At 44.0% G+C, this 17,544-nt stretch overlaps 1 protein-coding gene across 1 annotated transcript in view; it reads right to left on the minus strand.

The window, feature by feature from the left end:
* LOC143710201 (uncharacterized) overlaps positions 1-17,544 on the minus strand; it is a 65,880-nt gene that overhangs the window by 4,005 nt on the left and 44,331 nt on the right. Inside the window, exons 2-17 of the mRNA XM_077201187.1 lie at positions 8,163-8,359; positions 7,387-7,620; positions 7,195-7,272; positions 5,936-6,212; positions 5,678-5,805; positions 5,467-5,586; positions 5,306-5,353; positions 4,560-4,640; positions 4,394-4,444; positions 4,275-4,319; positions 4,140-4,204; positions 3,876-4,020; positions 3,547-3,786; positions 852-913; positions 477-654; positions 89-181 (exon numbers count right to left, since the gene is read on the minus strand). Of these exons, the coding sequence (XP_077057302.1) occupies positions 905-913; positions 3,547-3,786; positions 3,876-4,020; positions 4,140-4,204; positions 4,275-4,319; positions 4,394-4,444; positions 4,560-4,640; positions 5,306-5,353; positions 5,467-5,586; positions 5,678-5,805; positions 5,936-6,212; positions 7,195-7,272; positions 7,387-7,620; positions 8,163-8,330 (1,689 nt within the window). The 5' untranslated portion in view covers positions 8,331-8,359 and the 3' untranslated portion in view covers positions 89-181; positions 477-654; positions 852-904. The remainder of the gene's footprint in view (positions 1-88; positions 182-476; positions 655-851; positions 914-3,546; positions 3,787-3,875; positions 4,021-4,139; positions 4,205-4,274; positions 4,320-4,393; positions 4,445-4,559; positions 4,641-5,305; positions 5,354-5,466; positions 5,587-5,677; positions 5,806-5,935; positions 6,213-7,194; positions 7,273-7,386; positions 7,621-8,162; positions 8,360-17,544) is intronic.

Here is a 17,544-nt window from a genome sequence, read left to right on the forward strand (position 1 = left end):
TATTTTGTCGCAAAAACATGTAATTTACATTCTAATTATTAGAATCTATTAACATAATGAACTAATAGACACAAAATAAAGAACATACCAACAGTATCAGGAGGACAGTGGTTGGTTATCTCAAAGCTGTTGTCCAACATCCTTGTATGAGAACCAGTCTTACGACTGTAGCTGTGACTAGCTGTAGCAAAAAATAAAACCCAAATTAACCTTTGCAGCATTACAATTCCATACATTTTTACAATTTCATTTTATTCTACACAATGATACATACTTTTATTGGCCCAATTTCGTTGTCTATACCACTTTGGATGATCATGCGTATGTAATAAAAACCTTGTATCTCATACCAGACACATGACTGATTCATGTATTCAATCCCAAGTGGTAAAACAATCTATATCTCCGTTTTAAATATATGTGAAAAATCACAGGAGTACTCCTTTAAGTAATATGACTGAAAAAAGAAAACTGACCCGTTTGGTTACGGGATGATCTCGGTCTGTCATAGACAACATTTCCATCACTGTCTCTCTTCAGCCACCTGACAGGTTGATGGCTAGTGGATGGTGCTGCCTCCTGGACAGGTTGATGGCTAGTGGATGGTGCTGCCTCCTGTTCTCCCGGCATCTTATTGATGAAATCTTCCAAGATCTGGAGTTCATAATTTAATTTAGAATGTTCAACAAGCTCATTAAGGACCTGTTTGAAATTGCAAGTGTCACTCATGATGAACAAGGACAAACAAGACAACACTAAAGGGATAGGGAGGAAGAGCAAAAGAGCAAGAACAACAGAGAATCAGACAGACTAACAACAATTAACTAGACAAAAGTGGCTCTTAAAAGTACCTTTGTTTTTGCTTTGTAACAAAGCTGAGGTTTTGAAGTAAATGATGAAGGGACTAGGGAACCTGTTGAGAAGGGAAAGATAATAAATTCAGATTTGAAGATCATGCTACATACAACTACATAACTACTAAGTAACTGAAAGTTTTAAGAATTTGAGAAAATGTTGGTCTAGTTTGCCCATGCTTTGGGCTGTGGTGGGGAGGTCTGTGGGTGCTTATAGTAATATTAGGCCAGAATACTGTAGGGCTGGATGTTGCCTATAAACTCATAATACAATAACTCACTAGGTATGGACTGATCTTGACACTCATGTCTGATATTGATACCAACCATTCAAAATGCCAGTTTGGCTGATAATCAGTGCCATTTTTTAATCTGTTTATGTTATTAATTATACTTTTGTATTAACAAGGAAACACATTTCTTTAACTTTTCCCCTGTGATCATTTTAATTAAAAAGTTCCCTCAGCAGTCATAGTAGTTTAGAACACTAGCATATAATTAACACTGATTTAATTTGTTAATGTGCTTTTTTATTTTCATGTCTATGCTTTAATAGCAGACACATACCGTAATTCCTCAAATAAAAACCGGGGCCTTTATTTACCTGAACTGCAGAAGGTAACCGGCTTTTATTTGAAGCAGGCTTTTATTAGAGGCAGGCCTTTATTTCTAATTCCATCTTTTTCATAAATAATAGGATCGGGCCGATAGACGATGCAATCATCTATCGCGATGGCTGACAGACATCACTATGTTGATAGCATCGCGATCCCCCCGCCCGCCTTGTTTTCATGGTGACGCGTCATGCTTGGCACGCACGTGATTCACCACACCCAAAATAGCGCTGTATGACAGATGTAGCACTTTTTTTTCTAAATATTAACAAACTTGAACTTCCAAACTCCGATTCTCAAATACATGTAGGAGAGTTTGTTGTGTCGTTTAAAAACCTTTAACGTTATAAATGATCTTAATCTGTAACGTAAGATGTTTGTTTGGGCCGCAGTCCAGAGATTCCTGTCTGTTGGACTTATTACAGCACGTGAATTCATCAGTTTCTCACGAAATACATTAAAGTAAGTGGCCGTGAACTGGGAAAAGAACAGAGTACTGTGATATGAATAAAACCCCTCGGCAAATATACTGAATGAATTGTTATTGCCGCTTCAATAGACACTATTGTGTATTTTACAAACTATAAATGTATTGTTCTTCAATAAATTAAGTGTATTTAAATGTCTGAAAACCTAAAATAAACATGATGTGGTTAAAAACACTAAATAGTTGTGATATACGGTATGACAAGCGCTGAAAGCTCAGCGTGAAAGCACAGTTTGAATCTGGCAGTTATGTCGTGACAGAGCAGGCCGACATCGATGATGAGATGTAGAGGAAAATATCTAGTGGAAAATGAGTATGTTACGTTATGTCATTATATGAAAGGCACAGGAGATTACCTATCAAAACTAAATTTTCCCCGGCCTTTATTTGTCTGTGTTGACCCCGCCCCCGGCCACTATTAGAGGCCCGGCGTTTAATTGACTACCGGTTTTTATTTGAGGAATTACGGTAAGTTACACCGACTAGCATGTGTATTGTCGCTACTCGATCCGTACCGGAAACACGATCTGTACTGCGCATCTGCGAAAACGCATCTCCTTCCTGTCTGATGTCGAAACAATTTACGGCAGTTGTTGTTCGACACCATGATGTCTATGTTCGACACTACCCGATCCGTATCGTAACCATCGACAGTAAAAGATCGTAACTGATGCCCCTTAACTGACTTTTATTTATCCTTTGTCATTTTATTTATTTAATTTTAACTTTAATTTATTTTCTTCTCCCTAAAGTTGTGTTATTCTGCGTGCTCCGTTTCCTGTTAACACTCGTCAATTCTGTTTAAGCCAGTTATTGTTGTCAATTTTACATACAGATGTGTATGTAGCCTCCTCTACAGAAGTAATATTGTAATATATTGTAATATTTACAATATTACTACATGTAATATTTCATTTTGTAAAAGTTTGTTCTACTTATTGCAGCATGCTTTAACAAATGTCTGCACTCAAGAAAACACACAGAAACATTTATTTATTAATGAATGAATTCATCCATACCTACATCCATCCATCTATCATCTATCCCTCCCTCCCTCCATCTCTCCTCCCCTCCCTCCATCCCTCCTCCCTTCCCTCCATCCCTCCTCCCTTCCCATCATCCCTCCTCCCTCCCTCACACACTCGCTCTCTCACACGCTCTCTCGCTCGCTCTCTCTCTCACACACACACACTTCCTCAATCCATCACACCCTCTCACTCGCTCTCACACACGCTCTCGCTCTCCATCCCTCACACACACACACACACACACACACACACACAAACACACACACACGCTCTCGCTCTCCCTCCCTCATGCACACGCTCTCCATCCCTCCCTCACACACAGACACGCTCTCACTGTCACACGCTCTCTCTCTCTCACACTCACTCTCTTGCTCTCACACGCTCGCTCTTACACTCACACACGCTCTCTCTCACACTCACTCTCTTGCTCTCACATGCTCTCTCACACTCTCGTTCTCACACATTCTCACTCTCTCACATGCTCTCAAACGCTCTCACTCTCACACGCTCTTACACACTCACACACTCTTGCACACTCATGAACAAACAAACATGGCATTGACCTTCAGGCCTTGTTCATCAGCACGGGATGATAAAAATGTTTCCATGTCATCTAGACACTGGAATAAAAACAAAAAGTCATCTTTTGCGTCAGGAAGTTCCTCCAGGACCTTCCTGAGGGCATTTTTTTGTTGACTTGCGCTCATCTGCAGAAAAGAAGGCTCTGTCACCTTCCCACAGAATAAGTCTCCATGACTGCGTACCCAGTCCCGCGCTGTAAGAAGGTCTCTTACAATGATTGGCTGTAAATGTATATAATGGCACAAAATAATTAATCTATTCATCTAGCATGCATGCAACTGCTTGATATATGACCAATAAAATAATTTACCTCATCAGTGTCCTCTTCAACTTCAACTCTTTTGCTGAGCGACAGTTTGGTGGTGGTGGATTTTGACACCCTAAAGACAGGCTCAAGGTTTCCCTGAAGGAGTTGGGATGCTTCCTTGGTCCAAAATGCAAATCTTTGTCCATGCCTTTGGAAAATATGTAAATGTAGGAACTCTATTTGTATAAAACCTTTTTATTGTCACTTTTCTAACAGTGGCTAAATACAGTCAAGATACTGAAATTTTATCTGTAGAATCTGTCATACCCTTCTAGGCAAAACCTCTCCATCAGCTGAATGCACCACCACTGGCGAATCAATGGCACCTCCTCCTAAAAACACACACAAAAATAAATATTTGATATGAGTTTGATGGGATACTTGTGTGAAAATCCAGCTTACCTCTGTGAATATTAATGGACAGGAAGTACAGGTACTGAGAGCATACTGTGAAATACAAATAACACTGTAAGACTTTGATTTTCATTATCTAACAGCTCTGACAAATGAATTATTCTTACCATCAGCATGTAAACAGCACAGGAGTTCTCTGAACACTGTTGAACAGAAACCTGTAAAAGGGAAAGTCCATTCCAAAGTCATTTTAAAAACAACTGTCAGCTTGTTTAAACATTTATACATGCATACTTAAATTAGCTTTACACAATTCTATCCTTTAAAACATACCCCAAGGTCTCTTCCTGTTTTTTCAGTCCAGGATCCTCGGTCAATGGAGCTTGCAATGTGCCTGGCATTCCAACTTGAATCCTGAGAACGAGGCTTTTATGTGAACGAAGCCTGAGAACGAGGCTCCCTTTGGAAATTGTAACCAAATAACATGCCTGGAACAAGGCTAGTAAATTAATTATCTTTTGTCTCAACCTAAATATGGTTCTGTAAGTCTCATCTCCAAAACCATCAGGACGAAGAGAATCAAGGAAAAGTATCTCCCTTTTAGCTACCAACATAACCTGAAATGGGTATTTTGTTAATATCCATGAAAATAGAACGCACTTAACCCTACCTTGTGAATTAAAATGTTACAGCTAGAAAGATTATAGAAAAAAAACTCAACACAGAGCAGATAGTGATCTGCTTCATCCGGCTGGCTGCTCCAAGCTGGAAATAGTATGAGATCCTTGGACCTCACGTTTTCCTAATAGTATTGGAACAAAAAATTATTCAATAATCATATACTTCTGTGCCTGTTCCCAAAAGAGTTGGTTGATGAGTATATGATAGAAAAACAAAACAAAAAAACACTTGCAGGCAAACAATGCACTGGGTCCACATTTTGGTCTTTCCAGGTGGGAACCACATAGAGGTCCACAATGTGCACATCTTTTCCCATATGGAAAGAACAATATAAGTTACTGAACATGCATACATTAAAATAAGTACTTTTTAAAAGAAGATATAATAGTATGAAGTACATGTCTTTGTGCAGCTTCTTCCACAATCTTGAGGAGAGCTTTTCCGATCTGAAATTAATTGAAAAAAAATTACATCCCAGTGAAAGCTGCCTTGTGGAACATTATGCATTATCTGGGAATTTCGTTTTTTTGTGCTGTGAACTAAGATTGAACATACGCACATTAGATTCCATGCACTGGCTTAAACCCAGGCTACAGAAGTCTTCTCGAGTGAGGCAAAATTTGCCTTGCTTTATGATCAGTTCTCCTGACGGACGATTTTTGTCTAACACATACTTTAACTAAAAACAAAGAGCATTTGACATGAGTAATGAGAACTATTTAATGGCTATTTAAATATGCAAAGTTTTACTAAATAGACAGAATGCTTACCAGTTCATCTTGAATAGGGCCCAAATCCTTCTCCCACTCTGCTCCTGAACAAGCATATGGATGCTCTATCTGCCACTCAAATATTGAGTAACAGTGGTCCCGGAGAATCATCCTCTCAGTTGGTCCATCTGATGATCCACAAATACGTGACAATTATTAACAAGAAATGTTGTGGAATTTAAAAAAAGAAATCCAATATTTCTGAATCTAGCATGTAATTGTAAACTGTTTTGTACAAAGTTTATCGAACACTCTTACTTTTCAATCTGTAGTATGTCCTCAGTCTTGACACATTGACCCTCTGACAAGTTGACCCTTTCGCAATAGTAGCCACCCCTTTGGAAGAGATGCTGGCCACAGTAAATGGTCCTTTGTGCTGACTCGTAAACGTGTCTCCTATCCGTCGTTTCTTGGGGTCCCCCGAGAGCAGAACATCGTCACCAGCCTGAACTGAACATACTCGCACAAACTTCCGCTTGCGATTTTGAAATGCATTTTGTTGCATTCCCTGTGCGTGCTCTATGTTGTGAAGAACCTACAAAAAAAATAAAAATTACATTCTCCACATCTCTATACAGTGTAACAGTGACATTAGTTACAAATAAAGCAGAATCATAGCAAAGAAAATGCATAGATCAGCCTCTGCCTAGGTCTAATTCTGAGAAATTCACCACTTCATTAACCTTTATTATTCAGAAACAAACCGTTTCATTGAGAAGTTTCATCTTATCGACTCTGGTGTCGATGTCATCTTCTGGGTCAGTAACTTCAAAATCATCTCCCATGGGACAGGCATTCATGACCTCTGGCAGACATGGGTGTCGATTGAAGAGTAGGAAGTATGGACTGTGTCTAGTGGAGTACTGATCACTTCCCATTTACTATCAAATGTGTATTAAATGAAAAACTTCACCCTTAACATTAAATATTAAATAAGTTCATCAATTCAGTTTTCCCGTCGACATCTAACTGTAGATATAATAAATATAATAAGTAAACGTGTTAAGACCTGCTTTGCAGTGTTGATACCGTACACCACAGCCGGAAGGTGGAGGTCCCAGTCATTGTGGTTTTCATTAACATACTTTCTGAGAGCACGCTTGATGTTTTGATTGGTTCTTTCATCCTGTACATATCAATGCATTTATAAAGTTGATGAATAACCGGCCCAGGCTCATATGGACCATGGAGCTGGTTAAGTGATGCAAACTTCAGAATTTATTAGTTTAAAAATCATGCACTATGGTAAAAAGGGTTTTGAGGTCATAAAATAATATTGTGCAAGGAGCCACGTGAAAACAAGTCATTGATACATAATCTGCCCTTGTAATCATAATTGTGTACAAAAATTATTAAAAGTGCTTGCTATTTTACTGCCTCTAGTGTTCATTTTTGTTGGAAACTGCAGTGACATGTATAAATATTGCCACAAGCACGATTTTCTAATGAGCCTGTGTTGTGAATAACCGTAAGGCAACAATAGTTCTCCCAGGACAGATATCCTGTATAAGAGTTACCTGTCCGTTGGTCTGGGGATGGTAAGCACTGGAGACAGCATGTTTAATGTTCAGCGTACTGAAAATGCTGCTGTTGAGCTGCAAAGGGATCATCAGTTAAATTTGCAAGACTAGAGTAATTGCAGACAACAACACATATGTTGAGAGTGACTAGAGTAGGGGGAAAACAATTAAACCTTTACAAAACTTCACCTTGTTGACAAACTCCTTCCCTTGGTCGGTAATTATTTTTCTGACCGTGCCGAACAAGTACAGCTTTTTGATTATTTTTGCAGACACCTCAGCTGCTGTCTTAGATTGCAGGGGCACTACAATAACCCACTTTGTGTACAGGTCTGTCATTGTAAAGACATACTTCTTGTTGCGTGCCGTTTCTGGCAGTGGTCCAATCAGATCCAAACCAATGACCTCCCAAGCTTCTTTTACCTGCGTGCCACAAAATTAGTATTAGTCAAATGCTGGTAAAACACAAGCTTGAGACTAGCTTGTTAGTTTCATCAGTATGTTAAAACATTGTAATCAGTACTTAATGGAATGCAAGACTGGCACAACAGTCTTGATTGGGTCATTCAACTGGCAGCGGTGACAAGATCTGACCTAAAAAGCAACACATTTTTTTGAACAAATTGTCTAGATAAATAGCCAGTTGATGAGAGGCGCTATTAACATTAAGTGACATGGCATCTGTGGCTTTAATATGTTAAGTCCATAATGCTATTGCAGTTTATACAAGTTGGTGATAATGCAGTAGTCAACATTTGAAGTGGATAAAGACCTTTCATTAAAGTTATATATGACTTTTGAATAATACCCGTTCTTGTCTTAGGACAACTTTGATTAATTTTTTTGATCCACTTTTGATCCAGAGACAACTTTTAAATCAAGGAGGTATCTAACAATCAAAGGTGGCAAAAGTAGACACATTCTTAAGTATAGATATAAGATACCCATTAACTATGTAAAATTACCCATTCTTTCACATCCTGGACAATTGTAGACAAATAGTAGCCAGCAATAACCCTGTTTTGAGTGCCTCTGACACCACTATGATTCCCAGTCCCAGGATTATTGTGGCACTCCGTGAGAACAGACCTCTTCTTTTCCTCTGACAGGACAACTAGCCGCATATACTGCATACTGGGGCCGATGTAGAAGAGTCTGTCGTCTGTTTTAAAAGGAAAAAAGAAAACGTCTGAAAGAGTTGAAGTTCAAAGTAAATAGAAAAATATCATATTACTATCTGATATCTGACAGGTTTAACTACATTAAAGTCACGTATTAATACCCAGATATGGGAGGTGAACAAGTACAGTTAAAATAACTTGATATTTTAAACAAATTTGTCCATTTAGAACATGAGGTTGTACCAGTCAGTCAGTTCTCTTCTATTTTTCATTATAAAATCTTCCGGTTCTTATACCCCCGGTATCACACAAACAAGGCCCAGAGAGTAAAATGCATATTTGAGCTGTTTTAACTGAAAGCAACACCGTGACTGATACATCTTAAGATGTGTCAGTGCCATTTTTTTGTCTCAAGATACACACCAGTAATGTTTATTTATTTATGGATCACGATACTGAACTCACGATACGATATTATTGCGATACTCCCAAGAAATTATAAAAGGTTATTACAAAATGCACTGTTGATTAAAATGCTAACTTTGATATTACATTGTGGGTTTAAATGAATAGGCTTGGACTTGGTGCTTGTAACCCAAAGACAATGGTGCCACCAGAATAAAAATTATTTTAGACGAATATGCTTAACATTCTGGTAACATAAGACGTTTGGCATTAAAACAACATTATAAAGTAGTTTAATGTGTCTGATAAGCAGCACTGCCACACATGCTATGGTTCGTTCTTGCTCTACAAGAAAAATAATGAAGACAAAGCAGTCAGTCAGTTCAAGGCAGCATATATGATTCCAGCCAACATCTATGAAAGGAAACAAGCTGGCAATAAGCTCAGACTGATCGCAGAGAGGAATCTCAACGCCAAGAAGCATCTGAGATTTTGGCCTTCATATCTTCTGAAGACAAGCAGGAGATGCAAGCAAAGGAATATTTGCCCATCAGCAACACTACTCATAATGAGGAGCAATAAAAACTTGTGCTAAGGCACTGAAATTTTGACTAATTTCTTGCTTGTACATATATTTATCAAAAAAACTTTAATAAGGCTACTAAAATATGGCTACTAATATTCACTTATTCATTTACATGTATTTATCAGATGCTTTTATCCAAAGCAACAAATGAGGAACATTGCACACTATTCATAAGAGCTAACAATATTTGCAGGACACAATGTCATAAGCTAGAACAGTAGAAAATAGCAGAAATAAAATGCAAAAAATTAAAAAATAAAACATTACTTAGTCTTACTAACCCGACTAACTCTACTAACACTAACCAATCTCAGACTAGCACTGCTTCTCACTCAAACATCAAAATAAACCAAATTATCAAACAATCTAAAAATATATATCTGGAACATTGGGATCAGGAAACTAAAACACAAAGTAAATTATAATTGATGAAATGCATGGAACGTTCTTAAGAACTTCCGCAATTATATAAGCTAGCTGGAAAACTTCTGGTTTCTGGTCACTTGTTGGTGTGTCGTTATCTTCAATGTCCTGAGGGAGCTTTAACAGCATCAATAATGTAATACTTAGCTTATAATCAGAATAAAGTCACTTTAATATTCAGGCCTAGCATTACTAGTGTCATATTCGCCGCCTTCTTCGTCTGTGTCTTCACTACACTTCCCAGAATCCCCTGTCATCATCACCTGCACCTGCGCCTCATCACCCTCATCATCACCGTCACCTGTTGTCCTTGTCATTATCTGTGTATTTAAGTTCCCTTCTCACCCCTTGTCAGGGATGGTTATTGTTTGTGCACTAGCACACTGTTCTGTTGTTTTGGATCTTTGCTATTAGAAAAAAGCCTTTGCTGTTTTGTATCTTCGCCTACCGTCTTCTACATTCACCCACGGACATTACAACTAGAATGAATAGTCAGGCCTAGCGTTACTGTGGAAGCAGAGCAGGGCTGAGAGCCAGAAACACGTTGCTGTTTTTATTACGCATATATCAGTCAGCCTCTGCAGCTAATTTTGCTTTGTTGTTTATGCATATTTTATGATCAAAGTTACAATTAAATAATATTTTATTATCAAATTATTTTTACGATTGAACTAGAACTTTAGTACAGTAATGTGCACTCTAAAAAAATCTGTAAAATTTTTTCTGACGTATACAAATTTTGGGGTAATGCAATGCTGTTTTACTTGGTCAAAACAATCTAAAATATGTTTGAGTGTGGTGAAAGTTGTTATAAAGTAACCCATGTGCATTAGCTTTGTGGCTGGTATGAGACACTAGTTACACAATGCAGTAAGCTAGGTCAATATTAGAATATCATATTAATAAAAGCTGCATGGCTTGTCTTGCTAAATGGAATGCAATTAATTGTAAAATATATTGTATGGCGGAAAAAAACTCTGTATTACTGTTACTACAAATAAAGTTCTTTCTGATTATGCTATGTTAGCCACTTGACAAAATAGTGTTGTCTCTAAAGCATGGTACAAACATGTTACTTGCGGTAAATCAAGAAAACAAAGAGATTTATACAAAGACTTTCGCGTTGAACTATATAACAATGAATAGTTCCCTTTCAGTCGAGAACGTCAGACGTAGTCGACGGTCGACTGAATTGGGAGATCGCTAGAGAGCCTGTCTTCTTCGAGTACTATTGAACGAGCCAATGTAATTGGCGTGCGTGATTCGCATCACACACTCCGCCCCCGCGGCGCGGGTATAAATTCGGAAGTGGATGCACGCACTAGTTGCCTTTCGCTTCGGAGCCGATCGTTTGATGTCTCTGAGAGTGCTGTTGTCTACAACGAGCGAGTGTGTCGGTGTTCTTCAGGAAGACTCTCCCAGTGCTGGTGTTCTACAGCGCGAGTGCAGTAGAACAGCAGCGCGAGCTTTGAGCTCTCAACTGCTGTTTTAACAGCAACAAATTTCTAAATGTTTGTGTGTGTTGATGGCTGGTTAGAGGGCGGAAAAGTGAGTGCTTCACTGTTTCAGTTCTCTGTTCAGTGTTGCCGCGGTCATTCCCCTGTGTGCTCCGGCACTGGTGACGGTCCTATTTTCTGAAAGAGCAACACGGGTGCGTTTGCGTCTTTTTCAAGATGTCATTCCGCCCGTGTGTTTCTGGGTGCGGTCGTTCCCTGTCTCTCTCTGATGGTCACAACTGTTGTGTCACGTGTTTGGCTTACAGAACGCTGAGACAGCTTTTGTGGACAGCTCATGTTTTCACTGTGGGAACATGACTGTCGCAGTGTTGAGGGCGAGACTCGCCTTCGTTCGTGGAGAGCGAGTCCCCATTACCATGCCCCACCCTCGGGTGCTGTGTGGGATGGGTGACCGGAGGATAGTGTTGGATGTCCCGCCCGGTAACCATTCCCTGTGGGCTCCTCACTCCTCCCTTCCACTGCAACCACTGGAGCCTCCTGTGTTGTCTGCTGGTCCATCTGTAATGGGTGGGCCAGCGGTTTCACTCGGGGCTCCCCTGGAGGACAGGACGCCGATTACAGCATCGGAGGGTGAGCTGACTTCTAGAGATGATGACTCGGCTGCATTGTCTCCCTCCGGGAGTTCAATGTTGCCCGAGCCGGATCCAGAATTATCAGCTATGCTGAAACGGGCCGCCGAGGCTGCCGGGCTCGAGTGGAACCTCCACCGTGTCCCGTTCAGTCTCGGTTGGAATCTGGAGTTTGGTATCTTGGGGCGGGCCGCGCTGGTTCTCAGCTCGCCGCCCCAGTGCCTTTCTTTCCCGAAATGCATGGAGAGCTTATCAGGTGGTGAACAGCATCTTTCTCTGCCAGAAACTGCCTGAATAGCTTTTCCCCCTCATTACCCTTGATGGAGGAACGGTGAAGGGTTGCGAGGTGTCCCTCCATTGGAGCGGTCTGTCGACACAGGTGCACCTGTGTCCAGCGGCCGCTGCCTTTTGGGGGGATCCTCGTCTCCCCCCTAAGGCCTGTGAGTTTCGTCCGTTCCGACGGGCAGAGCTTACAAAGCCTGTGGGCAAGCCCCTTCCTCTTGCGTGCCATGGCGTTGCTGCAGGCTAGGGCACCCATGGCATGCACGAGGGTAATCCAGACCGTGCGCTCATAGGTGAGCACCACACTGCATCCGACCTCACCCTCCGGGGTACGGGTGTCGTAGCGTGCGTGATCGGTCTGGCGATGTCCACCTTGGTGGTCCAGTAGCGCCTTCGTTGGCTCAGCCTGGTTGGTATGGCGGATGCGGACAAGGTTCGGTTCCTGGTCTCCCCAATTTCCCAGGTTGGGCTGGTCGGCGACGCGGTGGAGAACTGCATCAAACAGTTCTCTGCCGCTCAAGCGCAGACGGAGGTCATCCGGCACATCCTGCCCCGGTGGCCAGCTGCTGCCTCCACCCGCCGCCGGTGGCAGCTCCTCCGCCTGCTCGTCGCCGTGGGCGTTCTCCGGCCGCCGCTCCTGCTGGCCCTCCGCAGCAGCCTCCACCCAGGCCTCAGCAGGGAGCCGGCCGCAGTAGAGACGCCCAGCCCGCTCCAGGCGCTGCCAAGCCAGGTGGCAAGCGACAACGAAAGCATTCCGGAGCGGGCCGCCCAGGAATGGATGAGATGCTCTTGGAGTGGCACGATCACTCCCTCCCCCCGGGTGAGGGCCGGGTGGAGCCTTTGTTTGTGTGTGTGTCTGTTCCGCCGCTGGCTCCCTAAAAAAAAAAAAAAAAAAAGTGGAGCAAGCGGTACCCACACTTCAAAGAAAGGGCAATTTCATCTGTTCCTGGGTCCCAAGAGGGCCAGTCTGGTGGGTGTGACCCTGTATAGCCTTACACCCCTCAGCTCCCCCTTGGTCGCCAGCAGGCAGCTGGGACCCGGTCATCCGCCTTCTCACGCGCCCCCTGCCGCTTGTGGAGACAGGTAAGTGTTGCACAGCACACTAACACCACTCTCTCTACTTTGCTGCCCCACCTCAGGCTCGGCTACCCCGCTCAAGTCAGTGATAGTCATCACATTAGGTGTTGAGCAGACGTGCTCCTGAAAATTCAGTGATATTCATCACACCGAGTGTTGAGCAGTGCTCCTGACTTGTGCGTGCTTATCTTATCCTGCTGGCGAAGGATTTGATATAGCCGCTCCTCCAGCCGGTACGAAGGCCAGTTGTAAACTCGTTCTTCGTGCTACTAGGGGGTGGGTCGTGACCATCTTGGCCCAAGATTGGTCTGCAGCTTTGACCTGAAAGACAGGTGCTTCAGATCTCTACCTCCCGCACCGCAGGCCATCCTGTGTGTTGCGTCTAAGGGTGGAGTATCAGTACAGTGTCCTTCCCCTCGAGTGCTCCAGAGCCCGTTGGGTCTTCAGGTCAACTGGAAGAGAGTAATCTCGCCCACGGGCTGAGTATCTCTTTTCTAGTTTTGGAGAGGTACTCGGTCCAACATGTCTCTCCAATGAGAATGTGTTCAGCTGGTGTTGAAGTGAGAAAGGGTCCCACTGAAAGAACTTTCAGAGGCTCCTGGGGTATATGGTAGTCGCAGCCTTTGGCTCCCTCCATATGTGACCGCTTCAGCGCTAGCTTCACGATCGAGTCCCGAGGTGACCGTGGCAGAGCAGCTCACCCTGTGTGACTATAGTTCATCCCGGTCTGCTGCCAAACCCTCTTCAACAGAGGGGCCATGTACAAAGGGCGTGTTTTAACGGGGGCCTGGGCGACCCCCGACTACACGGGCATTCGTGCCTCGAGTTGTTAGACATTGCGACTGTTGCGCAAGCTTCCCCTGCATGTCACAAACTCACCCGTCACCTCCTCCTTGGAGTCAGACGCTTCTGAGGGCGCCTTGTTCCACTCCTCCCGCTTACTCAATCGTGCCGCCATCGAGCCTCACGACAGTTATAGCCAGGGCAAGTGGAGACTCCATCCCCTGGGTCCGGCTGGGTCATGACCATTCCGGGGCCGCTCAGTTGCCCCCCCGGTTTTATTTTTCCGCCAGTGTTTGGGTAAACCGAGCGGACTACCCTTGGACAAACACTGGGACTCAGCTGCCCCAGGGGCCCGCAGAAATGCGTTTAACCCCAGTGAGCCTTCTAAAAGTGACTGCGACTCATGGTCGCCTTGCGCCTGCAAGTCAGTGAAATCATCACACTTCATGTTGAGCAGAATTGCTCCTGAAACTCAGTGAAGTTCATCGCACTCAGGTGTTGAGCAGCAATGCTCCTGTAGCTCAGTGAGTCCATCACAGGTAGCTCAGTGAATTCATCACACGCAGTGCTGAGCAGAAATGCTCCTGGTGCTCAGTGAAGTTCCTCGCACTCAAGTGTTGAGCAGAAATGCTCCTGAAGCTCAGTGAGTTTATCACACTCAGGTGTTGAGCAGTAATGCTCCTGAAGCTCAGTGAACTTGTCACACTCAAGTGCTGAGCAGAAATGCTCCTGTCGTTCAGTGAAATTCTTCGCACTCAAGTGTTGAGCAGAAATGCTCCTGAAACTCAGTGAGTTTATCACACTGAGGTGTTGAGCAGGAATGCTCCTGAAGTTCAGTGAACTTGTCACACTCAAGTGCTGAGCAGAAATGCTCCTGTCGCTCAGTGAGGTTCTTCGTACTCAAGTGTTGAGCAGAAATGCTCCTGAAGCTCGGTGAGTTTATCACACTCAGGTGTTGAGCAGGAATGCTCCTGAAGCTCAGTGAACTTGTCACACCCAAGTGCTGAGCAGAAAATGCTCCTGAAGCCCAGTGATCTTCACATGTTGTGTTGAGCAATGCTCCTGTCTTTTGCGCCCGTCGCTTGCACCTACGTGCCAAGTCAGGAGAGGAACAGGTCTTCATAGTTGCCCCTTATTGGCCCAACTAGACCTGGTTCCCTTCAACAGCCTTCCTGACTTCCCCTGAGAACTCTTTCGGGGACGGGGCACGATGGCACACGCGTTCTTCCCCCGGAGATTCCGGGTGGTCTTACATCTGAACGCGGAGGTTCAGGTGGCTATCACAAGAACATGTGATAGTTACCATCACTTCTGCGAGCACCCCCTAGAATTGGGTAGCGTGCTTACGCCTTTAGAAGTGGAACCTAGTCGTTGAGTGCGTCTTCTCTCCAGAGGAGATCCTGAAAGCTTTCGATCACTTCAGTGCTCTCTTTCCTGCAAAATGGGTTGCAGTAGGCTGTTTTCCTTCACCCTCAAAATGATGTTGCCTCGGTGTTTAAACGACGCTCATCGTGTTGCAGAAGTATGCAGAAGCACGTTCTGATCGTCAGGTTCCTGAGGAGCAAGGTCTTGTAAATCCTTGTGTCCCTCTTTATCCTCTTGGGCCTTGTCCCTGGTGCGACTGCACTGCAGAGACCGCCCCTGAGCCACTGCAGGCAGTGAGTTAAAAATTCTGTTATATCAGTTCTCCTGCTCGCGTGGTCTCTACTAGAGGGTAGGGACTTGCTCGCTTTCGGTCAACGTATTGTGCCTGGAGTCTGGGCCGGCTAACTCTCACAAGCTGAGACCCCGGCTCGGATTGTGCCCAAGGTTCCTACCTCTCCCGTAATAGGAGCAGGTGGTGAGCCTGCAAGCGCTGCCCTGGAGGAGGCAGATCCAGCCCTGGCTTCTCTGTCCGTTCGCTTGGATGTGTACAGAATGCAAGTCATAGACCTCAGACCAGCTCTTCAAGTATCTGTTGGAATTCAGCAGAGAGGGAAGGCTGTTTCCATGCGAAGTTGCACTTAGTGCTTGCCTTCATTTCGGCAAAGATCCGAGATGCAACATGTCCACTTAGGTGTTGAGCTCCTCTATGATGAGTGTAAAGTGCTCCGCCTGGGCGTTGACGATATACTTTGCTAAACAGATTCTAGAGTTGGGGGCTGGACGACACCTAGTTGAACCGCTGCCTCACGTGGGCTCCCTTCTCATGAAGCCAGTTTCACCGTGAGCCCGGTTCAAGTGTCGGCTTGCTGCGCCATTCCCCTCCTATGGATTGGATACGTGCGCCTTTTTACTCCAGTTGAGTTCCCTTAAAATTGAACCCTGTTGAGTTCCTCCACACCCCTCCGACGTTGGACGTGCGGAACGTCTGGTGTTAGGCCTACCACTCGTAAGCAGTGTGGAACCTGTGTTAGGCTGGGTCCATATGTTGCGGTCCCTTCGGTGACCCCATATGTGTATTCTTCCACGATACGGCTCCCTGCGGTGAGCCCGTGTCTTCCCTCGGCAGAGTCTCTCTGCCGTCACTGTCCGGTGTGTCTCCCCCCGTCTTAGGCTGGAGCCACCCCAGTGACATTCCATATGTTAGACTGCCCGGTTTCCACCCAGTTCATATGTGTATTCTCCACATTACCTCCCTCTGGGTTGGATGTGGCTTCCGCAGCGTCCCTTCCTTCCAACGTACGGGGAACGCTTTCCCAGTGGTCCTGTAGGAACAGCAGTGACTTCCCTGGCCTAAGCCCTGTCCTTCCCCGCCTTAAGTTTGCGGGGGCATCAGGAGGCTTTGGTTTAGGCACTGGAAGGTGGCAGCGTTAGTGGCGTGTTCAATGAGTGATCCCAATTCAGTCGACCGTCGACTACGTCTGACGTTCTCGACTGAAAGGGAACGTCCTGGTTGCGTATGCAACCCACCGTTCCCTGAAGGAGGGAACGGAGGACGTAGTCCCCTTGCCACTACCGCTGGACCACCGCTGACCCCGGGTTACTCTCGGCTCCTCAGCGAAAAGCAACTAGTGCGTGCATCCACTTCCGTATTTATACCCGCGCCGCGGGGGCGGAGTGTGTGATGCGAATCACGCACGCCAATTACATTGGCTCGTTCAATAGTACTCGAAGAAGACAGGCTCTCTAGCGATCTCCCAATTCAGTCGACCGTCGACTACGTCCTCCGTTCCCTCCTTCAGGGAACGGTGGGTTGCATACGCAACCAGGACGTTTTCTTTCTATAAATTATCCATAGTTACTCACCTTTCTAATAAAAATGCATAACATATTATTAAGCATCTTTGTTGTTTCCATGGTTTCTACGAAAATTCAAGGGTAGCATGGATATGACATAATTGACAGGCGATGCAATGGCATGGGCCATTACACTGGTTAAAATAGCTGATTTCCTGGATTTAAACATTGTTGGAAACATTTGGGATAATGTAAGTTCACAAATCAACTAAATATATAACATTGTTTTAGTGGTTTTTGGATATTTTAATCCAAAAATATTTAGTATTTAACGGATATCAGAAAGTAACAAATAAAAGATACAGTATCTATATATATCTTTTATCTGTTACTTTCTGATATCTGTTAAGCCTCATATATATAGC

Source organism: Siphateles boraxobius, unplaced genomic scaffold (assembly GCF_051911475.1).
Source record: "Siphateles boraxobius isolate OS27281-9 unplaced genomic scaffold, OSU_SipBor_1 46, whole genome shotgun sequence".
Classification (NCBI taxonomy): domain Eukaryota; kingdom Metazoa; phylum Chordata; class Actinopteri; order Cypriniformes; family Leuciscidae; genus Siphateles; species Siphateles boraxobius.